Raw genomic sequence first — 27,644 nt, 5'->3', positions numbered from 1 at the left:
AGATATCTGAATGAAAATGGTCTGTTGGAGTCTCCCCTTTACATACATCCCCATTTTATGCTAGTTCCATGCAGTTTGTAATGCAAAATAGGGGAATTGAAAACATGAGATTAAAAAATGGAAAAATAGAAATTCTGCAATTAATTGCAATCTAAAAAATCAATTGTTTGACACCCCTACTTTCAATACATTATTATTTTCTGCAGTTGTGGTTGCATTACCAATTCCTCCTAATTTCGTGTTTTTATCAATGTACCATGCACTGTCTGCCAGCAGCAGGATTTCCTCTCTGCTTAAATTTAGTTTCATTTCCACTTCAGCCATTTCCTTTTTATTTCCTCCCTACTTATGCATTTATGCATCATAGATATATTAGATCAGATACTGTAAAGCTGCCACTGTTGTTTTTTATAGCCTATATTTGTAAACATTCTGGCAAATATGCATCATTAAATGTATGTATGTTGAATTAGCCATCAGCACCTCTTGTTTGCAATGTATCCACAACTGTACAGATGATTATTACTGGACGACTTTGATACGTAAGAGAACTTAATGTGATGATTCTTCTGCAGTTCTAAGGAGCAGCTTTTTTCTATGATTTCTAAGGGTATTTATGAACCTTTATTGCCAAGTGACATCAGACAGAGATAATGATATCTTCTTGAAGTGTCATCTGCAAATACTATATTTGCATTTTAGTTTGCCTGAGTTACGACTGCAAGGAGGAGTATGTTCTTTGACACAAATTGCAGGCGCTAAGGGTTTTTAAGTACCTTAATTGCTTCCATGAGCACCTGTCCCTTTCACCTCACACAGCATCTTCACCTCACGCCTCTCTCCACGCACACACACACGCTTCAACTCCCACAGTATCTCACTTATTTTTTATTTCACATGTTAACTTCCACTGGATATATTTAGGATTTCACACAAAGAAAATGAACCTTATAGAACTACATTATGTTTATGCCAAGGAATGTATCATTGAAATGCAAGGTTTTCTTAAAGAAGGTCACATATGGCAGATGTAGGGTTAATTTCTGTCTCTGATTGGTTATTCCTACTCTGAGCATACATCTGATGAATCATGTGATCACCGGAGAGCTGCTTTTGAAGGTTACTCTCACACTCTACTGTAAGCGGGAGTCGCTTGACAAATGTGTCTTCACTTTTAGTCGTCTCTTTAGAGCACTTTTAAGTGTAAAGCTCTGAAGTTTGATCAGTAGAGCCCAGTTTTCATTGAGCCGTCCTAAAACAAACAACCAAACAGAAACTAACACTCCGCTTGCTCATTTCCGAATCATAAACTTATTAAAAGCTTGTAAGTTTGCAGAGCGGCTCTCTGGTTGGAGCGAGGCTGTGAACTGATTAGACGTCCACAGGCCTTTTCCCTCCAAAGTGATTTTTAATTTATGATCTCCCTATTGATCTTTGAAATGGGACCGCGGCTTTGCGCTCTTTGATGTACTGAGAACCCGGTGCGTGCTGCACATACTGTAATGTACTGATGCTGAACAGCTAAGACAGGCTCTGCTCAACCTCATTACCTTCTTACCCGGAGGTTCCCCCTCATCATGACACACTTATGCAGAGAAACACACAGCGGCCTCTGAGGGAGTATTGGCCGCTTCGGATCACAGAATTAACGCGGTTTTGTTTGATTGTGGTGTTCTTTATGTGGAACCATTAGACATGTGATGAATGGCTGCTTTAGAGGGCTGCTTGAGTGCGATTATTTATCGTCTCTCCACTGTCACGATGATAAATGGTATTTTTATAGTGTCTGTAATGTGTGCCCCCTCCCCGCAGTAACTAGAAGGTGTTTGTCATTGGCTCAGGGTTTAACCTGCACATTAGGAGGCGGAGCAGAAAGGTTGAAGGTCTTGTGATTGTGAGCAGCAGCCCTGCTGAAGTACCTCTGAGCAAGACACACCCTGTGATGGAGATATACTGTATGTTCATCATTACCGTGGTGCTTTACTTGTTTAAACGTATACATCAATGATTTTCAACCAGCTTTGTCTCAAGATTAAAAAACAAATCAGTGCCAATTGAATATATATAAATTATAAATATTATGTTTCTGCACTGCTTACTTCACGCCTAAAATGTTTTCAGAAACATATTTTAATGCCCTGTTTTGTTGTAATGGCGAGAGAACAGGGAGTGGGCTTCACACTGCTTCCTGCACAGTGAAAATGGAGACCGTTCAAATGTTAAAATTAAGCAGCTCTGATCAAAAATAAACCAAAACCTGTTACTGAGTTGCATATTTCTTGTCTCAAATGTTTTCAGAATGTTTTTCTGTTCCAGAGACGGTCTAGTTTTATGTACATCAGTGAAATACTTCTTTAAGTTACAACTGGTAAACTTGGTGTCATTGACTGAATTTTTTGCTGCTTTTAAAACACTTTTTTGATCATTCATGCAGCTTTATGGTTTTAGTTGATGAGGTCTGTTGGGTTGGGCCAGTGGTGGGAGTTGGAGACATGGACTCAGGATCATTACCCGGGGCCATATTCACAAACACTTAGAGAGATCCTAACGTAGCCTAAAAATTTCTTGCCAGGAGTCCTCCCTTAGGAGTGATAGGAAAATACAGAGCAACTCTGAGCGAGGATGGGTGAAAAACGTTTATGTTAGTGAGGAGTTGTGGTTGACCCCGTTGCTAGGTATGACACATTCTTTTAACAGATGTGATTGGTTGTCACAGACTCACCCATTTGAGAGCCTGCAAAGTGTAGACACCTAGTGGAAATGAAACGAACTTGATCATAATATAAGACTGTGAAAGCGGTTGTTGTGTGATCTCACTGCTGCATTGTAGTGTTTTTTCAGTAGCAAATATTTTAGTGTTGTGATCACTTTATCTATGGTGTCATTATTATTGCTTTGAGTGAAAAATATGTAAGTATCCCTAGTAAGATCAACCACAAAATTATTCCTGCACCATCTAATCTATAGCATTTCATTAACTTAATGTCTTCTAGCGTTTGGATAATATTTCTCCGACCTTTTTGTCTTTCTTTCATTTCCTGCTCTACTTAAGAAACTCTCAAGCCTCTTAAAAGTCCCCCTCTCTCCTCCTAACAATTTTTCACCTCAGGAGCTCTTTAAGGGCTAGGGTGTTTTTTGAATAACCTTTATCTTTACCAGGATCAAGTCTTTCAGGGGAAAATTGTAGAAAACGTCACAATTTTAAGAATTTTGTCATTAGGAGCAACTCTTTGTACCAATAAAACTTTGTGAAGTTGTACAAAATTTGAATTGTTAGGGGAAAGTGATTTTTTAAAAATGGGAGAAAAAGAATAAGAAAAAACTAAGAACAAAACTGTTCAAACTAAATATATGTATACTCAAATTGAATTAATGTATGGCAAATAACAACACTGACCCCTGAATATAGGGCTTGAGCACTTACTGCTAACCCGGGCCGAAGCTACATTGACACAAGGAGCCTCTACCTATATTGGAAGCCCTCTTATGAGACAACCAATCCACCAATTTATGAAATCTTTACATAAAAACATTTCTGGCCACATCAACACATCACTTTATCTATCCTGACAGAAATATCATGAGTGCATACTTATTTAGGGCCCCTTTAAGAGCAATTCTGCTATACCAACAAAAACACCCCTCTGTACTGCTTCCATATGGTATAGTCTAGGTCCCCCTCCACTACAAAATGCATTGAACTCCCCCACCTCCCCTTTGGCAGTATGAACAGGAAGCCCTACAAGAAGGTAATACCAAATGGACTTAACCAGACAAAACTATTAGTAACATGAGAATATTTCAAATACGGACTTTAAACAATCTGATAAACTGATTGTTTCTTGATGATATCTCTTACAACTGGATCTGATTCCTGTGAGCATGCACCAGGGTTGGAAGTGAACTTTTTTTTCCACCTTGCACTGTGTCTGCCAGGTTTTGCAATCTACCAGCCACTCAATAAATTACCATTGTTGTTTTGGCTTGTGAGTGAAGCAAATCAAGCAGCCACTTGCGCGTTTTAAAAGGATTTGGCTGGTGCTTATTTCATACTCTGCACAGCACAGCTGCTGTTAGCTAAAAGAAACTTTTAGCCAAGAGTAGCTTAACATATTGACTCCCTTGCTAATGCTAAAGCTAATGCTAATGGCTGGCAATGATACTTGACACTGGAAGGTGATGCAACAGTGATGTTAGCATTGTACAACACAAGCAGCAACAATCCTATCAGCCAGAAAGATGGAATTAAAAACAGAATTGTTTGTCTTTTTGCTTTGTGAAAGCTGCGTGCAACCTACTTATTATTTGTCACATGGAAATGATACATAGTACAATTCCAGTGAGATGGGATCCCATCAGCTCCTTTACCATGTGCACTGTGACGTAGTTCTTTTTGCATCTTCATACATCCTTGGCTGATGCTTAATAATTGTACATTAAAATAATGTGACAATTAGCCACTCCGTTAACATGCACATTGCAGCAACTTTTGCCATAAAGCTATGGAAAAAAGACTTTGCAAGATGGCTAAGCTGTTATCTACAGTTTTCAAGTGAGATGCTTACCTGGTTTAAGATTTGTGATGTAACTGTTTATTTTTGCATACCTGGCGCTTGACTTATTTGGGGTCATCTTGGTCAATTTTGAAACTATTCCAGACTGCCAACTTTTTGGACATCACATTAATGTACCTGTACCTGCTACCTACCTCCATGACAGCAAACGTTTTTTTGACTTTTTTAATGCATGTATGTCCCTTTGTACCATTCTGTGCTCCCTCTCTAAATTTGCAGGTCTGTGAATGCAGTGCAGGCAATGCTCTCTGTTTGTTCTTTTTTCCCCCTCAGCAGCAGTTTGTGACTTGCAAGGTGTCAGATCAGATCAGCGAATGAGAGGAGCAGCTGCTGCGAGTGAATGCAAACTTTTATACCCAGTAGAATGAACAGTCGTTCACTTTCAATGCGCTCGACATTCTGCTACACTGTCTGTGCCCAAAGTTCGCTCTGTGCTCCAGCAGTGTGTGAAATGAATTACCGAATGGTACTATATATACTTCAACAGTGCTCCAAATGAATGGTCCAGCTGAGGAGTTACTTTGCATTTTTATATTTTTCTGGGTTCTGGGCCTGTTCAGTAATCCACGCCTGTAGTTTTTGCAACTTAGGTTCAATGAGCTTGTTGAGGTTAGAGGAGTGTTTCAAAGTTGAGAAATCAGTGTTTTTTGGGGGCCAGAGCAAGCGCTTCATAACTGTTGCCTTTTTTTTTTCAGATTTTGTTACTAAAAAGTGTAGCTAGACGTGGTCAGGAATTGTGGTTGATAGCTGCCTCTTCTTCTGGATTTTGTTGCGTTATCATTGCATTGTGGTCAAAAAACAGGTGTGCTTCTCTTTCTTCTCGACATCTTGCAATTTGGCATCACTACAGGTGCTCCTCATGCTCTCTCTCCAAACCCTGTATTAGATCAGACTAACTGTAACAGAGGCATAAATGGCAAATGTATTCAAGTAAAAAGTAGATTACTTGCTCAAAAACACACTCGAGTAAAGAGCAGAAGTATAGTTTAATAAAAGGATCTGTGAAAAGTACTTCTTCCTAATTTTTTAAAAAATCACTTTTTTACTTGTGTGTTATTTGTAATGCGTTGCTACCCGCCCCTGGAGGCTGACAGCAGAAACCCGCACTGATTCTGTATTAAATCCTCTGCAGACTTATCAGTAGAGGAGGTGCAGGTTCAGCCCACTGACCTTCAGTCCTCTGAAGGTGACGCCTTCATTCACCGTGGTAGCTGGCTTTCAGCATTTTTATCTTGTTGTCCCCTCTGTCTTTTTTCCTGCTCTATACACAGACAAACAGCAAAAAAAACAAACAAACAAACAATAAAATAAAATAAAAAAAACGAGAAAACAGCATAAATAACTGATAAACTGTCACAGACGAGGCTCTGAGGGTGAGGGTCGGGCTCTCTGGTGGTGCTGTTGTGGGTGATGTCTCTGTCCTCACAGTAATTTGGTCTCACGGTCCTGCTGATCTTTATTCACCATGACTTTGTTGACATTTTCTGGGATTCAACTGGGAGATTTGATGGCAACTTTGTGGTCTAATTAGGCCAGTCTCCCCGATTTGTTCTTTCTCTCTCTCTGTCTCTCTCAGCAGTTTATTATCCCAGCCACTGAGATCCCTACTAGGCTTTAAACAGAAATCAATAAATCCTGCTTTGATTATATGTTTATTTATAGCGAGCACTCCATTCTGAGGGCTCTCTGCGTTCGTATAACATTGTGTCAGCAGAGTATTTGTCGTTCATAATTCTCTTGACGGCTGAAACTGGGTTTCATTAATATTTCAGAGATAAAAAGCTGTACACCTCCCCTCCCCGACCTCCCGGCTGATAATTTATGTTTCTGTGAGGAGACCTCAACCTGCAGTCAAACATGGCCTCTGTGTCTCTGAGCGAATCCTGTCTTTTCATCATTATGAGTCAGCTTGTTTACATAAGTCAGTTTGTTATCGGAGATGTCTGGTAGGATTTCTTGGCTCTGCATCAGCCTGATTTAATATTAGGAAATATGAGCAATAACACTTTGAGTATTTTGTTTATATGCTGGAGGATTTGAGTTTATAAAGGTGATTGACACACAGCTTTGATAACAGCTTTGTTTTTGTGTATTTGTTGATGCGTTTTTGATAAAATTTTGATGAATCATCTGATTCAAAAGCACAAAACCCACCAAAATAATTGAGTCTTAAGGTTAACAGTGGGGATGCACCTATTCTGAGATTATGATCTGATACCGGTGTTTAAAATAACAATTTGGCTAATAGCTTTATACTGATACCGATGCTGATTTTTTTATTGTTGTTTATTCTTGATTTTTTTTGTGATTTTGTTTGTGTGATTGTGTTGCGTATTCTCCCTTATGCGCCAAGGAAACAAAGAAATCTTCATCATAAAAACACAACTAAAATGTTTTTAAGTCGTCCAGTCCTTCACATGACCTTTGGATGAGCACAAATTCAGTCATACAGTTTTATAAAACATCCTTTCATTCATATAACCTTTCACATGAAAAACATATTTTAATAATATCTAATATTTATTTTATATTGCTGTGAAAACATCTGCAAATTTCTCCCTCAAACTGTTGTATTTATTCAAGTTTCTTGCCAAAAACGGAATATTGCAAGACCACATTTTAACACATCATGAGAATAATAATATTTTACTGACCAGGTCTTGAAAACGTTATAGTGTAACTCTGCGACCTCCACTATCAATTTGTTGTGTTTACTAGCTGCTCAGAGTTAACGGTAATGAGCTCTCTGCTGCATATTTCAACATGGATTTGTTGTTCACAATGTAGCATTTTATAGGAAACTGGACTGTTCTGTTGTCATCTTATTTGCTGTTTGGCTGATGGCAATTAACAAGGCAAATATTGTCGGATACTGATGTTTGGCCACTGAATCGGTGCATCCCTAAATAACAGTGACCCCCACTCATGAGCATGTGGTCACTACGTAGGAAACCATGTACACAATATGCTTGGCAACCAGGTGGTTAAGTCATCAGATCACTGCTGCTAGGCAATATGGATGCTACTTTTGGTGTCTAGAGGCCACTGACACTGATGATTTTGCAAGCTAGCAAGCATGTCATGTAATGCAAGAAATGCAAAGGCATGTGACTAACTCTATATGTCTAAAATTGCAATATATTATGTAAACATACACTGAAAAGTAATGTTTTTTTCTGAAAACATCAGCAAACACATCATAACTCGTAAACTGTGAGCTCTGAGAAAATTTTCCACATTGAAAAGGAGGCATATGTATGGGGCCTGTTTTCATGAGCACAGTCAACAAACCCATTTGAAAGTGGCATTTAATGACGAGTCTGCTTTTTAACTTTACTGTCATGAAACCTGTTTCTCTCACCTTCAGTGATGACTAAACCTACACTGGCTCAATGTGTACTCTACTCTGTGTCTATGTATCTGACGTATGGATCACCACCACACACACACAAACATACACACATATAATGCCGCACACAGTCTTGGCAGTCCTGCAGCCACAGTGTGTGTTTAATCTTTTCCCTGGCGCCACTTCCTAGCTGAGAGCATTCCTGGCACCCAGAGGCCCAGAGGGGGTCGAGCTCTGGGCTGAGAGTAGTGTCACACTTCAGAGCTGGCACCTCGTCTCGTCACCAACTAAGCATCCCCCTCCTCTTCCCCCTTTTTGGCCCAAAATGCTCCGCTTACTCTCCGTTCCTGAGCGGAGGATCCTTCCATGGAGAATGACCTCTTTTAAGGATGGTCTGGTTCCTTTCAGAGGAGATTCTCCTCGCGCTCAGTTTCCCAGCGCTGCGTCTACGTCTGGAGCTCTGCCCGAGCTCCAGACCAAGAATGTGAATTGGCAGAGGACATAATTAAGGCGATGTCTGTCCTTATATGTGGCCTAACCTTTAAGAGCCTCTGTTCACTGTGTGTTTTTCTGGCTACTGTTGCTGCAGAGTATCAGTTATAATATGAGCTGAACGGTTGAAGAGGAGGCTGGCCGAGGGAGAGAGCGGATTGTTGTTGGTTTGTTTCTTCAGGTTAGAAAGGATGTCAGTGTCCACAGTCCATTTAAAGCTGTCACACCTCTGCTTCACTGTACAGCAGTCAGTCTCATGTTTGTCTCTCATGAGGTTTGGTGGTTGAAACTCTCCTCTGTCTGAAGCCTGGAAACATGATAGATAAAACTGTCACATTTTCACAGACAGATTGTAAATTCTGGATGTCAAGCTCACCTTGATTTCAATGAGCCTTTTGTGTGTGCGTGTTTTGTATGTGACTGTAGGATTTTTAAAAATTTGACTGTAAACATCGCAAACTCATAAAGGTCACTGCTTAAATCTGCATGATCACTCACAGATAAGACACCAAAGTCCTGGATTCCATCACATTTATTATGTAATAATTATTTTTTTTAAGATTAGAGCCAAAGTGATGAGTCAGTGGACAGAAAAAGATTAGAATTGATCATTTTAAGCAAAAATGGCTAAAAAGCTTTTCTAATGTTATTATTTCCCACAGAATTAGAAACTTCCCTTTTTGTTTTTAACTTATGTGTATCCTTTTTTTTAATCAATCTGTGTCGCCTCTCTAAAGTCTGATGTATTTGTGGGTCCATGAATACAGCATATGCTGAGCTCTTCATGGTTTTGAGGAGTTTGAGTCGTTGGGTGGAGATAATAAATGAGCTGATTCGAATAGTGGTGATCAGATCGGATTGGTGATGCGAGCAGCTGCTGCAGAGCAAACTTGTAGAGTCAGCACAAAAAATGGTTTAGTTTCAATTTCACTGTGCCTGGTGTTCTGCTGCTCCATCTGTGCCCAGAGTACACTCTGCGCTCCAAAAGCTGCAATGTATAACCAAACACTCCGGCTGTGCTCCTAATTAATGTCTCAACTTCAAAAACATGAAATCAATACATGGCGGCAGATGTTGTAATTGTGGCGGGTCACCACCAAAAAAATGACTGTTTTGGAAACCCTGTGTTATTATTTGCCGCATTTTAATTTTTTTATGATATTAAACTAAATATTCTTGGTTTTGAAATGTTATTGTGCAAAACTATCAATCATTACAGTTAACTGAATATCTTCGAGTTTTAGAGCTATGTGGAGACACAACCTTGTCCTCCGTGAAATGTTGATGGCCAAAAAGGGATTTTCCTTCCTGAGATTGATTTAGTTGTATATTTTTTCGAATCCCAAAGATGCTAAACTATGCAGCATTTTATTAATAAAACCAAAGATAAGGAAAAAAAATCAGAAAAAAATATGTTGTGAAGCAGGACTGCTCTTTTCCTTCTTTCTTGTCCTGGTGACCACCTTGTGGCTCTTCAGAGGGTGTTTGAACTCCAGGTAGGGAACCACCGCCTTAAAGGATTAATGGATCATACAAATAATTAGCAGATTAACTAATAATGAAAACAATCATCAGATGAATCATCCCGAGTAGCAGCTTTTCCTGTTAGGAGGTCAAACTATGAACTGCTCTGCCACTGCAGGGGCTTCCTGTCATGTTCTACCCTCTTATATGCAAACTGTTTTCTCGTGTACACAGGTGTGTGTGTGTGTGTGTGAATGTGTGAGCGTGTGTTTACAGTAAAGTGTGAATTAGAGGAGCGACCCTGCTTTGATTTTTCCCCACTTCCTCTGCTAAGTTCCTGTATTATTACTGTGCTAGAAGCTCTTGACTGAAAGCAGAAGGATTAAAGCCGTGTCAAACATGCTTCTGTCTCTTTTCCTCTATGACCCCTCTCCTCCCTCTCTTCCTTTTCCTCCCCCCTCCCTCCCTTGGCACTCTGTGTTTAAACTCGCCTGGTGCCAAAACAGGGATCTGGTAACTTTGGGCAGTGCTGTTTGTTTGTGTGAGTCCTGCTCGCAGGTTCTGCTCTCTGGCCGGCGTCCAGACGCCCCAGACAAAGTGTCCCATTGATTATTTTGGAGGGAGAGGCTTGTTTTCATGACACTTTTGATTTGATTAAGCCTGTTTTGTGTTTGCTCTTGAGGCTACAGAAAACTGCAGGCCAGCGGTGAGACAGACAAAACGGTAGTGGTCTCTGTGACCTTAAAGTGAGACTGTGCTACTTTTGAGACATGAAATGACATAATCCTCCACTTACAAATGAAAAGTTAAATACATGAGCAATAAAACAGCATTTGTCAGTCTTACGTGGGCTGTATGACCAGTGGTGTATGGAGGCTAAGTACCTCAATATCTCTGTGTAACTAACATTACTGAGTCAGTTCACTGACTTCTTTATGACACTTCTGTTATGCAACAGACATCTCAAAAGTTATGGACTCGAGAATAAAATGGAAATGACAATTTTGTGTTTAAAATGCACTTTAGATTAAATTTTTACACTTCTCTTTCCTACTTCTATTGATTTTTGCAGTACGTGATAGTGGCACTAAAAGGGCCAAGAAGCACATTTTTATTTCAGTTTTATTTGTTATCATTGTTTGCAGGTATGATAAGCAAAGTAAAGCAAATAATTTGTGTATACAATATTAATGTGCTTTTTTTAAACAGATTTTTTTAAAGGTAATCTTTGCGGGAATTTCCAGTTAATATTTGTAAACATCATCAATAGTCAAAGTTAAAGCCAACCCCAGATTCATTTGTGTTTTGGAACAAGTTTTGTTCTTTTGGAGCTGCGACTCGCTATACTGTGTTTTTTTTGGTGCTATATCGCCATTTTCCAAGCCTCCTCTGGGATGCATGCTACTTACAGTGTGGCACTTGGTCACAACCTTCTTTAAAGTCTGCCCCTCACCTGTGCGCTGTGTCCAGGAAGCAAATTTGCTTTTACCTGGAAAGCGAAGGAGTTAGAGTCAGAGTAGGAATGTAAGGGTTACTTTAGAAGTAAGTCGTAGGATTTTACTATAAACACTGCATAGACTGGCTGACTTCTAGACTTCATTGTGAGTTAATACATTGTTTTTTCTTAATAAAATCATGCATAGTATATTTTAAAAGCAGATTTTAAAATGTCTTGTTTGGCTATATTAGGATAAGGAAATGTCGAAGGATTTATACTGTGCCAGTTAAGCAGTAAGTCTGTTCAAATTAGTGAAGTTATTGTCTATAAAGAGAAACTTTAAGATGTTGAGTCCGCTTTCTCTCCAAGATATTGAGAGCTCTGTCCACTGATGAGATATGAGAAAGAAGTGAGCCATCAGTCAGTTAAAAATGACATGTAAAGTAGTTCCAAAATACAACAAAGGAATCTCAAATACGCTGCGATGTGATTTCAGGTAATGGGAAGCACAGTTATAGACAGACACAATGTAAACTAATTCTTCTGTGACTTCTTTGGCGTCTTCTCACCGGGCAAAAAGCTGAATGATTCAGGTTAAATTGTACATTTGTGCAGACTTAGAGCAACCTTGAAGCTGTAACTGACTCAGATCCGTACGTTTCGTGCTTGTTAGCAACATGCAGAACTTCCCTTTGTGTTCTTTGAGATCGGATGGTTTAGGATCTGTTTTCATTATAATTTTACTCCTCAGTGAGCAGAGCTCTGACTGACTGTTCCTGTCAGCGACTCTCAGCTGATGAGCGCTTGTCCTTTTGTTGTAAATGTTGTTGCAGCAGAAAAACAAGCAAGAAAAATGAGCTCAACAGAGTTGATTTAAATGCGGTTCATAGAGTTCAGTATGTTTGTAGTGCAAGGCAACATGATGAAACAGAATAATTTATGTTTTTTCTCCAACAGCAACGTCTACATAGACTGACTTGGTTGATAAAAGCCTATCAAGGGAATTAATGCATTGTACAGTCAAGAGCTGCTGTATAATAGCAGACAAAACACTACATGTCTTCAGTCAAAGCCAAAGGAGTGGATGTATAGACGATAAAACATGAAAAGGATCAAAACAACCAGATAAAAGACAAGAGATCTGCTGAACTAAGAAAATGCTGTAACGGTTGAATTTGAGACTTAAGGCTTTTAGTACGGCATGTATAATGAAGTAGCATCTCTGCTTCCGGACAAAGCAAGGAAGGAGGGGGTTGTGAATACAGGCGTGAAATTGCTGATTAGAAACTTGGAATGTATTGAAAGAAAACATACACTTAGACTTGGCATTCGTCTCTTATCTGTTCTGGCACATGAGAAGAAAACAACAATACCAAAAAAACCCACTTGTCTGAGCCAAGAATAATAAGGAAAAAATGTGTTGATAATCATTAAAGTGTCAATTTGTGTACAATGTGTGGATTTGTTTTGCTGTAAAATCCTTCATAATAACCGTGTTCTTGTTCTGTTGACACACGTGGAGCAGCTGTTGCATAAATCCTTCACTGTGTCTGTACCTGCGGACACCTGAAGCAGTTGCTTCATTTGTTGATGCTGCAATCGCTGGGGACTGTAGTAGAGCTCAAGATTATCAGATTATCTTTTAATAATATATCAATAATATATATGGGATGAAAACATCCTAACATTTAAAGTATCGTTCTGGTGGTATTCCTTTTTTTGGGTCAACAATAAGTTAAAAAAAAGACCAAAACCAAGAATGTATATAATCCACAAACAAGTATTATCTGTGTATCCATAGCCTGATTTTATCTAAAAACTATTAAAAACACATTAATGACCCACATCATAATACAGGCTGACCACTAAGTGTCTAAAAATCCAGTTATGAAAATTTCAAATATGCTTTTTACTTCTGTCTGAGTCGTATTTCCTTAATGCTTCAGTCTACTTAGCAATGGTTGGTGTTGTTTCCACCGTGTCTGTGTGTCTGTGTGTGTGTGTGTGTGTGTGTGTGTGTGTGTGTGTGTGGGTGTGTGTGTGTGTGTGTGTGTGTGTCGTTGTGTGTGTGTGTGTGTGTGTGTGTGTGTGTGTGTGTGTGTGTGTGTGTGTGTGTGTGTGGACACCTACTGTAGTGAGAACTGACACAGAAGTGGTTTTATGTACTTTGTCAGGTGTTTATATGTTTGTCCTTCTGTGGACAGATTTTGGCACTGTGATAGTGTCACAACTGTGCAATATACAGTGACAAAATTTGTGTAGTTGAGATCACTATAAAGGCCAAGATTGTTGTTTTTTCCTAAAAAAAAAAAATGTTTTAGATCAAATCATGATTGCTACTGAGCTGCTGTAGATGAAGACGTGTGATTTGGCTAAAGGTCTCAGCCAGTAAAATGAGCACAATTATGCACACAGACTTCAGCAGAATATACATGAAACATAATAAAATGCAGAAAACATATGATTAAAATTTCCAAAAACAAATTCCTGAACTCACCATGCCAGTTCACAAAAAAACAATATACATCAAATTAAAACGTAACATAAAACCTGGAGCACATCCAGCTATCTTCATTCAACCCAGTCACCAATGGTTAATCACTGTCTTCACTACTTTTATATTAAAAAAATAACTTGGGCCCAAAGCTAAGAACACCTCCAATATGTAAATGATCATTTCCATTAGTCTGTTATTAATTCCTCTTTTCCTCTGGTCTTTTTTCAGACGGTGTCCACTCAGTGTCCGCCCAATGTCTTCTCCAGGTCACCATCATCACAGATGAAATGCTGTCCAACAGCATCACGCTGAGGCTGGCCAACACCTCCCAGGAGCACTTCCTCTCCCTGCTGCTCGCCCAGTTCCTGGACGGTGTAGCTCGCGTCCTGTCCGCCGCCCCAGAAGATGTCGTCATCTTTAACATCCAAGATGACACAGATGTCAGCGCTCGCATCCTCAATGTCAGCCTGTCTGTGGCTGTGCCTGTTTTGGGGGAGGGACACCAGCGGCTTGGAGGGCTCAGCCATGCAGGAGACCGGCCTGGGAGAGGGGTCGAAAGTGGAAGTGGAGGAGAGTTTTTCGGCTCAGAGGAGCTCCAGGAGAGGCTGTACTTGAACCGCAGTCTCCTCGCTAAGATCTCCTCGCAGGAAGTTCTCCCCTTTGACGACAATATCTGCCTCCGTGAGCCGTGTGAGAACTACATGAAGTGTGTGTCCGTGCTGAAGTTCGACAGCTTGGCGCCGTTTGTTGCATCAGACACCATCCTGTTCAGACCCATCCACCCCATCGCAGGGCTGCGCTGCCGCTGTCCCACCGGCTTCACAGGAGACTACTGCGAGACAGAGATTGACCTCTGCTACTCGAAACCCTGCGGAGCTCATGGTGTGTGTCGCAGCCGAGAGGGAGGCTACACCTGCGAGTGCTTGGAGGACTACACAGGTGAGAGTCCTCATTTAACATTAATTAATGACTGATGAAGCAGTTTTGATTTATTTTACACTCAGTCTCTTCTCTGGGCTTCATTAATCACTTGACCTTTCTTAGTTACTGTTATCGGCCCGTAAGCTTTATATTCTGACAAGGTACATCATGCAGTTTATAATAGTCACAGATAGACGTACCACTCCAAATTCTTCATAATTTTTCAAAGTAATCAGCTTCTGATTTCACACAGAGGTAAACAGAAGCAGGCATCTCAGTTCTATCATGAAAATGCTGAATTTGCAGACTGAAATGACAACTGTAGCCAGCAGATGTTAACAGCTCTAACTAACTTGCTGATTAATGCTAGCCTTGTGAGTTTGCTGAAAAGTTTCTCATTTTAAACTGAGAATCAGGTAAAATGTTCATGAATACAATTAAGGGCTACATGATATGCCAAAACAAAAGTTAGCATCCTCACTAGTTGATGATACATGTGGAAGACATGGAAATAAAACAGCAGCATTGTTCTTCCATTGCAAAATGTAGAGCTTGATTGTTCTTGTATTATATGAGGTTCAAGGTATCCTTGAGAGGTAAAGCTATAAGATCAGACTTTTGTAACTTAGCTTACTATGAAGAAACATGCTTCCACAAGCAAGCAAGGTCTGATTTTTAAGTTATTGTTTTTGTTTTTTGCTATTACAAGTAGAATGGCTTAATGAGGACTTACCAGTGAGACTGGCCCACGTCCTATCTGCTAACATGGAGTGAGCAGGGCTTATGACCTATATTGTGATCAAGGGTGGTGATTGAAATCTTTTAGCTTTACTCTGGGGGAGCTGTCATGTTGTCCATCATTATATACGGTCTGTGATTAAGGGCAAGGTGGTGAAAAAGAAATCACGTCGTCATACCAATTCATATCATTGAGGTACGACACTTGTACAGTGAATTTTGGTTTGCAGTTGCCGAAAGGCCCACTAGCTCACAAACTATCATGGAGAGTGGGGATTAATGATTTGAGTCAGCCTCTGGGTCAGAATATATTTTTACCCATAGCTTTTATACGAAAAGCTATGGGTAAAAGTTACAATTCTGTGATTATTGAAAAGATCCTCAATAAGAGACCATGAAAATGGTCCATCCATTCAAGTGTATCCAAAAACGTTCTGGCAGGCCGAGCACTCCCAAAGAGCGCCTCAGCGGACACCGTCACTTTATTTCTAGCGCTGCTGCTGTAACCCTCCGACATCGCAGCTCCAGTTACACTGCACGTGTGTAATACCTGTAGTTTCTATGGGGTCAAAGATTGTATCCCAGCTCTCACTGAATAGCTTTGTTTTGAGGTTGAAAGTTAAGCTATTCATGACAGCCGGCATATGTCGCTTCGCTGTTGTCGGAGAAACTGTATCCTTGTTTATAACAAGCACTGAAAATGTGCTGGTGCTAAACTGAAAAAAACTAGTGTTACCACGCTGCAAAGTTTCTACATTGTATTTTGCACCCCAAACTGTTAAATAAACGGTTTACGATCCACCTTACTTCCTCAAAGAGTGGCGGACAGTACGAGAAGAGATCTGTGGCTTCAGGTCGTGTGCAGAAAGATTAAAAATGGTAACATTAAACTGTCGTGCCCGGCTAATCAATACACGCATGTCTGTGTCGAACGCTTCATTACAGTCAGTGTTAAGGTCAGCAGTTATAATGTTAAAAGACAAAGAAGTGAATGTTGATGTTGCGTTAAATGGGCAGGTCAGAGAACATTTGAGGGTTGGGTCGTTCTTCCCGACTGAAAGGACATTCAGTAATCCCTATTTTTTAATTTGATATGTCGACGTCGATCAATGATATGCAGCAGCATAGCATTATTGTTTGCCTGACTGGGTGTAGGATTTGGACTCCTATTAGCCAAAAAGCAATGCGCTCTCATTTAATGTTATTGAATTGGCAAAGACTTAAAAATTTACCAGCAGTCAACACAGGCTGAGGGCATGACGCAAGGCCCGCTCACATCTATCTGTCCCACCTGAGTTTCCACTGAATAATTTCCCTTTTTTCAGGCGTAGTGACGCTGGAAGGTGAAAGGGCAAAATTTCTGCCAAGCTGTGTCCACATGTAGCCTTCAAAATGTTAATTTCTTCTCATTCGGAAAGATCCCACGGGGGCTTTAATGTCTACATCTGTCACATTCACTCCCCTCTTCAGCTCTTTATTGAACCTGGCTCTTTATAAATGCAGACTTTCCTGTATACTGATGACCGTAGCTCTGCAGACAAAGGCTGAGTGATGAGTTATTGATCTGGTTTTCCCCGTTGCAGTAAGCTGCAGCGGATGTGAACAGGTTCTGTAAATTTTAGAGGTTGATTCTCGTAATTGGAGCTGAATGTTAGAAAAGTTAGTTTTGTTTGTTTTTTAACTTTTTTTCACCAGATCACGTTGTATGTGGCGTACTGACATTTATCACAGTGCTTACATTTCAGTCTTGTTTTCTGAAGAATGAAAACAGCTCTTTTAACATTTGTTTTTGCTGCATTTGTTGTCAAAATCCATATCTATTTTTGGGGCCATTAAATAACTTGTTTACCTACGTATTTATTCACACCCACACTCAGCACCTCATCCTGAGCTGTAGGAGCTGACTGTTGTTCAAAGAGCAGTGAGACTGATGATATAACAAACCTATGTTTCCTCACTGATGCCTATTGGGAAGCTGGAGCTTTACAAAAAAAACCTTTACTTTACTGTGAAGAAAACAAGCAGTTTCTGTTCAGAAAAAGATCGCTGAGTGGAAAAATAGGGGAGGAAGTTATTAATTATAGATGGCTACAGATGGAGAGTGTCCCTTGGCTGTAAAATGCCCCGTAGTAAAAATACCTGAGATATAAAAAACATATCTCAAAGCACACAGTGTGTCAAGACGGAGAGAACAGAAGCTTCCATTTGCAGCGATAATGAAGAATTAATTTATTACTGTTGGCAGCAGAATTGCTCAGCGGTTGCAGGACTTGTTATTCAGTCTCTGCTCCAAAAATTATTCGCATCCTCAAAGGGTTAAAGACCGTCTGCTCACACGTTTTATGGTTAAGGGGAAAAGGGAGAAGTTGAAAAAGAGTTTAAAGAGGAGGTGGATTAAAATATGATAATTTATACAGTATGAATATTTGGGTAGTTGCCCCCATCTTTTTGTTGAGAGGTTAAGTGGGTCAAACTCTGACTTTTTAATGTGATTTAGAGTTTCAGCTCATCTTTGAAGCAGCCTGCGAGCTGGTTTATGAGATGCAGTGATGTAAAGTAACATAGATTTACTAAAGCACTGACCTGAAATACAGTTCTGAGGTACGTGTACTTTACTGTAGTATTTTGATTGAATTCTACTTTATACTTTTATTCAAATATTCAGTGCAATAACATTGTACTTTTTACGCCACTACATTTATTGGAAGCTTTTTTTCCACAAGTTACATCACAGATTCAGATTGTTTATTATTAATACATTTATTATGCAGCTTTAAAATACAAAATTCAAATAATTTTGTGAAGGACCACTTCACTGGCTCTTGCTGTAAAATATGAATAGGATATGAAAAGGATCACTTTAATTAAAACTGCAGACTGTATTTGCTGTCAAAAGAAAAGTTAAGAAATATCTCAACCTGGAAGCAGAAAGTGCAGCTTTCATACTGTTGTATTTGTGCTCTTGTTCCATTGTTCCCCGTCAAACATTAAAAGGTTTTTCCACCTGTTTATGGCGCCTGAAATAGTGTCGGACGTTTGAATGTGTGGGCTCAGTCACTCACAGTCCAGGTTGAGTGGCACTTAGATATTCTTATGCACAGCTGTGGGTGTTGGAGCTGAACTGTAGGTGCTTTTAACGTGAATCGGCAGAGATGGAGAGTGTGAGTGGGTGAAGTGGGCGTATTTTTCATTCTGCGGCAGGGCCCGTATTAATCTCCATCAGTGGAGGTTTTTAGACCCAGGTGCTGCTGCTGCTGTTAGATCCAGTGTGCAGGACTTGTCGAGTTATGTGAGGGTGAACGTGGTGATGTGGCTGATGATTTAAGATGTTTGAATCAGGCTGTCAGACTGTCTGATCAAACGAGGTCGTTCAGGCTTCAGGTTTTTATTTGATGTATTTTTCCTCTGTGATCTGCAACTCCCACTGTTCTGCTTCAGTGAGCGGCGAGTTCACCAGTCTCTACACCGTGGTTCGGCCTGGGAGCTGTGTGTGTTAATGAAGTGTGTGTGTGTGTGTGTGTGTGTGTGTGTGAGAGAGAGAGAGGGTGCGAAATTGCTCAGTGTGTGATTCGGGTGGGTAGCTAAGTGCTGAAGAGCTGCGATTATGTGTGTAAGAAAGTTGGATGGACAATCTGTGGAATGTTTATGTGTTAATGGTGCATGGATGTGTGTGTGTGTGTGTGTGTGTGTGTGTGTGTGTGTGTGTGTGTGTGTGTGTGTGTGTGTGTGTGTGTGTGTGTGTGTGTGTGTGTGTGTGTGTGTGTGTGTGTGTGTGTGTGTGTGTGTGTGAGAGAGAGAGAGAGAGACTGTTGGACCGTAGGCGTTGCCAGATGGTAGCAGGAAAGAAAATGGAAAAAAATATAACAGCAATCATCTTTGCTGTTCTTCAAAAGGACAGAGTGAATGATTTGGCTCGGCTGAGTCATTCTGTCGATGCAGGACAGCAAGATGTTGTCCTCCTTCTTTACTTCTCATGTTTCTCTTAAAATATGACGTGAGCAATTCATATTTTTTTCTCATCTGTATGAAGATGAGTGAATCGTACCATGTGTTTGTGATGATCATTCATCAGCTAACTGCTGACCTGTGATGAAAAAAGTCCTTTCTTTCCTCCACTGGTTATTCACTGAATAATCGAGAATCCATTTGTGGTGTTTGAATGTGCAGACATGCTTCCGGGAAAAAAACAGTGAATGTTCACACTCCTGTTTTTTCACATCACCTCACACCAGTGTTTGAAATTAACACATGCCAGCCAAGTACTGAAGGCCACTGTATTTTGGCTCTGAGAGATGGCATGAATTAAAAAAACATTGCCAGACATAAACCTTATCAGCCAATACAGATTCCCAAACCACTACCAGTGCTTTCTTTTTCTTAAATTTAAAATATGTATATCTCATTGTGTGGAACTCATTGGGATAGTTTTTTATGTACATAACATAATGAATGTTACTGATGGCATGAATTCAATTTCATAATGAAACTGGCGGAGAAATGTAAAGGTACGCTTTGCAGGATTGTTGGTTACTATTTGTTAACATGCCCACCAGCGAAATGAGAGTAAAAAACAACCCCAGAATCATTTGCTTTTGGCGTTTTGCCTCGTTTGTACGTGTTTTTGGCGCTGTGTCTTGTGGATGCCTGTTGCTTACAGTCTGGCACCTGATCACTGTGAAGCCCCAACCTCATCTGAGCGCTGTTGGGCATCGGTCAGAGTCAGGTTTGTCGCCAAAGAGGTTTTCACATACAAGGAAAGAGAAAAAAACGGTGCTGCAAAAGTCAAGAATCATAAATAGAAAAAAAACAAAATTAACAATAGATGAAACGTAGATGTTAATTTACCAAAAAGTTGTGTCCGTTATTTGTGTGAGTGAAATAATTCTTGGTCTTTAAAGATGTGTAACTATGTGAGAAGTGTTTGAGTGTATTCGGTCTTCAGGCTGTAGATGAATGTGTATAATGTGACAAGAAGATTTGATCACAGATATAGCTCAAGGTCATGCATCTATTTGGTTATTGATCACTTTATCTCATCATTCACCTTAATAAACCTGAGTGGTTCCTCGCTGCAGCTCAGGGATGCACGATAATATCTGCACATCATCGGTATCTGCAGATAAAGGGTTTTAAATGAAATATCAGCCAGAATTGCTGCGAATATAAAAGACCCACAGGACAACGCTTTAATGATCAGAGTTCAGTTAGTTGAAATAGTTCAAATTTGCCGTGGTGTGGCTTTTATCAGGACTGTCGCGGGGAGTGTATCATCCAAGCTTGTCAAAGTAATATTAATACTACATTTTTATTTGAAAATGTTACAGAAAGGTAAATATTGCATGTTTTTTAGGGGAATTTTTGAACAAAAACACACTATTTGTTAATATCATAAAGATAGCCATGATATGTGTTCAGTTTGACTCAGCTGATGTCCTCTTGGCTGCCTTTCACTGCCTGCTTGTCTGCTGTCCCTGTTTCAATGTTTAGGAAGGAGTTGTGCTCGGACTAACAGGTGACATAGACTTGCCGTGGGAATTTCAAAATAAAGGCGTATCTGGGCGTAGCTTTTTGTCTTTGATGCGTCTGGAGGGATCCGCCCGCTCAGCGAGGCTCATCTGTTACCTAGCAGCTCAGACACACCTGCTCAGGTTTTAGATCTCTGAGGAAGCACAGTTTGCACTGATGGGTGGTGCACAGTTACACCACGTCTGTTGATTGTTCTCTTGTCGGGTTTAATAATTTAATATCCAACAATTGCTTTTTATTGATTACTGGTCTTTGGTAAATAAGAGGAGGTGTTTTTTGAGTTTGAACATCAACAGCAAAAGTTTGAATTTCAGGACATTTTTCATTCAGCAAGTTGGATTGTCACATTGTGTCCATTTAGTTAATTCTCTCTTTGTGTGTGCAGATCCTCTGGGAACAATTTTGGGGAGCGATAAAACCCTTTTAGCAGATTAATTATCACCTGTTGTTTTTGTTTGTTTTTTTCAGTTTATGTTTGAGAAAAACAAGAATAATTGTACCCATGTGTATGCAGAGGTGCTGATATCTACACTTATAATCCTGATTAGATGTAATGACTGTGTGTGCTCAGTCAAGTATATATTGAGATTTACCAACCAAAACCAGTAGTTAAAGTGCTAAAGCGTCTAAATAAAAACTGGAACTCTGTGTTATTTTCTGCCTTAATGATTCATGCTGGCGGCAAACAAACAGTGTGGGCACTGGTGTGGACTTATAGAAGGGCGTAAATAGAGCATAGAGAGTAGACATGTTTGAATTATTGATTAGGATATTCTGTAGATTTGTGACTGGGAGCCCATCCACGCCCCGCTGTGCAGCTCACCTGGCAACGTAAAGCTGTAGCGGTGCAGATGTCCCACAGGGATGAACTGAACACTGAGTAGCATTTTGTCAGGTGTCAGTGAGGCAGATCTGAACACATTTGTACCAAAATGTGATAACTATGTATTTTTTCACAGTAAAGCACGTCTCAGTGTCATTGTGACCGAACAGGGCAGCTCTGTTTCATACAGCTCTGTTGTGTCTGCTTAAAGAAACACGGGGAGTTTATTGCCTACAGCAAGTTGCTGAATTAATAACGAGGCAGACAGCACTGTAACAGAAAGGCTTTATCTTCCAGCCGGCTGGCCAGCAGAAGCTGTTTGTCACCAGCATAACATGACAGTAAATTGTCATGAGCTGACAGCGTGGAGCGGCGATTACGCTCCATTTTGTTGCTTCTGGAAGAGAGACATGGCATCCTGACATCTTACAAGTTTTTATACCACTTTAGAGTCGAGGGCATACGTATAAAGTTGCAAATGATGGCATCAGGTTAAAAGACGGATTACTGGTGTCTCACAGATCAGTAATCATTATATAGCGTAAAGAAAAAGACCTCATGTTGAAAGCGTACGACTCCAGAAAATATCACAGTTTCACAGCATGACAGCATTGTATTTTATTATTATTAACAGATAAAATGACCCTTAAAGTCATGAAAACAGGAAGGTTTATTTATGGCTGAACAAACATCTTATTACTATAATTGAAGCTTGAAACCATTTTTAATGCAAGTATGTGTAAAAAGTCTCCCATTTGAAAATAACTAAAAGAAAGGTAAGATTCTCTATTTTGTGTCATTTTTTTCTAAATACCATGGATAAATAAATGTACGTGGTATAATAAGTCAAAACTGGTATATTGCTGCAACCCTATTGTGAACAGACAAGTCAAAGAAACCCCCCTTAATAAAACCCTCAGTTATCAAAGGTGGAGGGTTTTCCAGTTTAACAATGAGCCGTCAGTGCTGCGGTTATAAATGTTAGTGAATCTTTAACAGAAGGTTTTGCCTTGATGCGCAGCAGCGTTCCTCCGGGAGGTCAACAGTTCATGGGAGGAGTTCTTCCTCATGAATTAAAGTCATTAGCAGCCCACAACCTGGCAACCAAAATGCTTTTTTACGTTTATTTACCACCAAACTGTGAAGTACAATAGCTGAGATGTTTTGAACAAACTGCATATCGAAAACTTCGATTTTTTTTTTTTTTTTTAAAATGCAAAAACTATAATGAAAGTGAGGGTTCATCAGATGTTGACGAAAAAACATTTCCCGTTCGAGATTTAGGCAAGGGGCATGAGAAATCTTAATCAATGACTTTATATTTTCATATTTGTGTCCTTTGCATCTAGTGTGAGATTATCATGAACAGGCTCTCAGGAAAGCTGCTTAGCCTCGCTTCCAGTTTATCCCAGTGGCCAATCTTAGTACTGCAGTGAAAAAATTTTTTTTTCGTAGACCACCATTTTTAAAGAGTCTTTCAGTTGTTGACAGGACACCTTGAACTTCAAACAAGGTCAATTATGACTCTTGCTATTGTGAATCTTTGTTCCATGAAGGTTTTATATTTGTAAAACTGTCCTCAAGCTGAGAAAAGAAATGTAAAAATCTCTGACATCATCAAAATGTGACCTCTATGACCCCAGCGGGAACTCGAGGACGGGGTTAGGGGCAGAAACACTCCTGCACGTATTCAGCGATCTGCATAACGCGGAAGTAAACCCAGAATTTAGAAACTTTTTGTGGGGTATGCTCCAAGTAAGCGCCATCTTAGCATCCGGTGTAGTTTTTACACTGTGTTTATGATTATACGTTTTCCTTTAATGTGCCTGTGTATTACAAATCTGCAAAGCATTTTGGATCAGCATCATATTTGAAATGTCTTAGCCACCACACTAAACCATTTGTTTATTTTTTCCAAACATTAAGTAACAATTTGATATCCTTTACAGCTCTTGTTAAATTGCAGCTGAAAGTTTAATCACAGTCTTCTAAATGAAGTTTCCTTTGTCTCCATTGTCCAAAATTATCTCTATAAATCAGAAAGTGTCATTATCTGTAACTTTTAACGCCTCATCCAGCATTTCTTGACTTCACTTTGACTGAATGGGTCCCATCAGCAGTGATAAAACAAAGAAACTTGCTTTCAGTGGGCCGTGAATAGAGTGATTAATAGTCAAAGAGTAAATAAAAGGCCTGTGTATCAGCGGTGTTGGATGAAGATGTGGGCTGTATGTGTGTGTGTGTGTGTGTGTGTGTGTGTGTGTGTGTGTGTGTGTGTGTCAGCGTTACAGTGGTGCTGTAGTACACAGCGGAAGTCTTCCACACTGCTGACTGAAAGGCTTTGACACAAATTCCAGCTCACGCATGGGAGCGTGCGGTCTCGCCTGAGCAACTGCTGCAGCCTCCCAATCCAGACAAACGGCACATGTGAGCCGGACTGCAGGGCCGAGGAGGGCGACGGCCCCGCACAGGGACACAGGCTCATTGTCTCGGCATGTCGAGCTGCTATACTAATCTTCCCATTCAAATTGATCACTGTTTGCTTTTTAAATTGATTCATTGTTTTGTCTTAAAAGTGTCAGAAAATGGTCTTTAAATGTTTTGTTTTTTACAGACCAACAGCCCGAACCCCTAAAGATATTGTTATCTAGAAGATAAAGAAAACTTCAGAAATGTGAATCTCTTGACGTTTGATTAGTGTGACTGTAGTTCCATACAGCAGACATATCTATACAGTCATCAATGACTATATTACTGTAATTTTATTCCACTTTATCTAATTAAATAAAATTTGATACAATCTGGTTTTGAAAATCTGATCTTGAATTTTTTATGTATTAGAAAAAAGGATAGAATTAGTAGATGTACACTAGTTTTTGCATCACAAACAGGCAACACATCTTAATCATTTGAGAGTATGAGCAGAGCTGAAGTATTTAGCTGATTAGCTGAACAACAGAAAGTTAATCTGCAACTGTTTTAATAATTGATTAATTGTTGCAATTATTTTTTCAAGCAAATGCTTCTCTCTTGTTCCGGTTTCTCAGTTGTGCATTTATTTGTTTTATGTGAATGTACCCTGAATATGCTGGGATATGGATATTTTCACTATTTTCTGACACTTTTTGGTGCGAATGATAAACAGATTTAGAAGAAAGAAGAGGTTTAGCACGCTTCACCCGCCTCATAAGGAACGACAGGCCTGTCCGGTGCGCTCAGAGTTCAGCACTCTTATATCAGGAGAGATCTCGGAGATTATGTCCAAAGTATACTGGAGCACATGGGGGAAAAAGTAGTGTAAAAAAGAAACTTTTAAAAGTACAATAAAATACTAAATAAATCGAAGAAGTATAAAAATAATTTAAATAATCGATAAAACATACATACAGAGATAATAAGGGGGTTATGGTTGTACTGCAGTGTGTTTCTAATACTTATTCACACAGAGTCAAGTCTATTATTTAAAACATAGACAGTATCTATTTTGTCTGTCTTTCAGTAAAGTTTGTCGCCTTTTGTCTGGCCTTAGTGTCCTCCAGTTTAATAAATAAAATATTTATTGAGAAAATAATTGCCAGATTAATAATTAACTAACAAAAACCGTTGCAGCCCAATGTGTGACCTGTAACTTCCCTTTGGCTGGTATTTAAGGGGGGTTTGAAAAGTCTTTATAATGAAAGGAATTAAAGTAGATTTCTGTAAATTGCAGCATCTGTAAACACAGCTTCTTATTTCTGGTTGGCATTGTGATTTAGAAATAAGCTCATCAAATATCTGTAAGGTGTGAAAAAGCTGAAAGTAATCATCATGAGCCACCGGAGTCTGCAGAAACTGCAATAATTTCGTGTGACGGCTTCAGAGTCTGAATGCATAAACATTTCCAACTCACTGCTTTGAGACATCGAGTTGTCTCCCTGAATACGAATGCAGCACAAACTGCAACCATATTCCCAGAGGGAGGAGAGGGAGGCGGGGGAGTCACGCTGGGTGTGACACAGAGGAGAGACAAACACTGAAACTGCAGACACTGTCGGAGAGAAAACTGCTCATAGTTCTGACTCTTGTTAGTTTTCCTTTGATACACTTAGTTAACAGTGTCGTCATTTATTTCTCATCCTGTGTTTGAAACAGCAGAGCTGTGTGTTTCAGATGGATAATGCTACAGCTCTATAACAGCACATATAACAGCAGCTGCAGCGACAGAAAACAAACATATAGCACTGAGGAGTCCCAGAGGTGATGCTGCTTGTCATAAACAATATTAATCCTCATTTCTCTCCACCTTCTCCATCCTTTTATTTCTGTGTCCAGGAGAGCGTTGCGAGCTGTCCTCCCGCTCTGGCCGTTGCGCTCCAGGAGTCTGCAAGAATGGCGGCTCCTGTGTCAACCTGCTGGTCGGTGGGTTTAAGTGCGAGTGTCCACCGGGCGGTTACGAGAAGCCCTTCTGTGAGATGACCACACGCAACTTCCCCCCGCACTCCTTCCTGACCTTTAAGGGCCTCCGCCAGCGCTTCCACTTCACCCTCTCTCTCACGTAAGCACCTGCGCCTCTCTGCAACATGCTCACCTGCATCACCTGCTGTGCTCCTCCATCAGTAATCTGTGATTCACTCTTCATCCACCCCCACATCCTACCTCTGCATTCGCTCCACAGCTCTCCCCTGCACTGAAGTGTGCTCCCCCGTCCTCACATTTATGTAACCGTAATGGTGTTTAATAGCAATAATGGGCTCACTGAACAACAGCGATCTTCTGTAGAGCCACTCTGATATCAGATAATAGTTCCTGTGCTATTAATACAGAACACAGTAAAAACATGCAGCACATCAGAGGTGTGCATACTGTACTGTGAGGTAAGAGTTGGACAGAAGGTGAGCTGAAGGAGCTGCGTTTTTGGAGAGGAGACTTGAATAACATGAGGACGTTAATCCTACAGCCAAGAGTGAGTCTGATCTTATTACAGTCAGTGTCGCCGGTCACTTTGAGCTGTGAGTCAGCGGCTGGCCTATTTCAGCAAAGCCTCCCTCACCATGCAGAGAGGCCGTCTTTGGAGGAGAGTGTAGTCATTATGTATGTATACACAACATTGTTACAGCAATGACATTAAAGCTAACTTCTAGGGTTGTGGTAAAATCAATACAGCTTACTGTCATGATGATATTTTTTTAGGAAATATTGTATCAATACAGAGACACTATCAGTTTTTCTTCAGGAAAATTATTGTATTTCAATGCTTTATTGCAACTAGAGATTGGTACATGGAGCAAGTAGAAAACAGACAACACTTTTTTTTCAGCAGTCATCACCCCATAAACTTTTCTCAAAAAAAACCCATCCCGTCCCTAAGACCTCTCTGATGAACAGCGAGTAGCCATAGAATGATGAAAAAGTAGAAATGTACTGTTAATAAAGCTAACATGATCACTGGCACAAATAAATAAACAGAAATCATGACAAAAAAGAAGAGTTAGTAGCCGCTGATGTCCAGGCCATCAAGCCTGACAATTGAAGACTTCAGGAGGTAATGCTGGTAGTCACAGCCTGCACAGGCGCACAGGCACACATATCTTAATGGACACGTAAACTTATGAGGGGCGGGCTGTATGTGTGTGGCGGACAGGCTGCAAGGCATGCAGCTAATATGAACATGCTCCAGACAACCAACTACAGTGGGGCAAACGGGCAAGCCGAGCAGCATAATTAATTAACAGCTTTCAGTGTTATATAAATTATTAATACAAATACAAATTAAACTTTTGGTAGCCTACCAGAATAATAAAATGCATTGCTTTTTCAGTCCACTAGATACATTTTGAGGCAAT

At 40.1% G+C, this 27,644-nt stretch overlaps 1 protein-coding gene across 4 annotated transcripts in view; it reads left to right on the top strand.

The window, feature by feature from the left end:
* Window positions 1-27,644, top strand: part of celsr2 (cadherin, EGF LAG seven-pass G-type receptor 2) — a 94,264-nt gene that overhangs the window by 20,360 nt on the left and 46,260 nt on the right. For all 4 annotated transcript variants that reach the window (XM_088087985.1, XM_042510454.2, XM_088087979.1 and 1 more), the window contains exons 2-3: window positions 14,043-14,753; window positions 26,134-26,356. In XM_088087985.1, coding sequence (XP_087944111.1) covers window positions 14,043-14,753; window positions 26,134-26,356 — 934 coding nt within the window. The remainder of the gene's footprint in view (window positions 1-14,042; window positions 14,754-26,133; window positions 26,357-27,644) is intronic.

Source organism: Plectropomus leopardus, chromosome 2 (genome assembly GCF_026936395.1).
Source record: "Plectropomus leopardus strain MGB_pleo_1.0 chromosome 2, ASM2693639v1, whole genome shotgun sequence".
Lineage (NCBI taxonomy): Eukaryota > Metazoa > Chordata > Actinopteri > Perciformes > Serranidae > Plectropomus > Plectropomus leopardus.
Note: the sequence above shows the minus strand (reverse complement) of the source record. Positions and strands in the feature narration are given on the sequence as shown.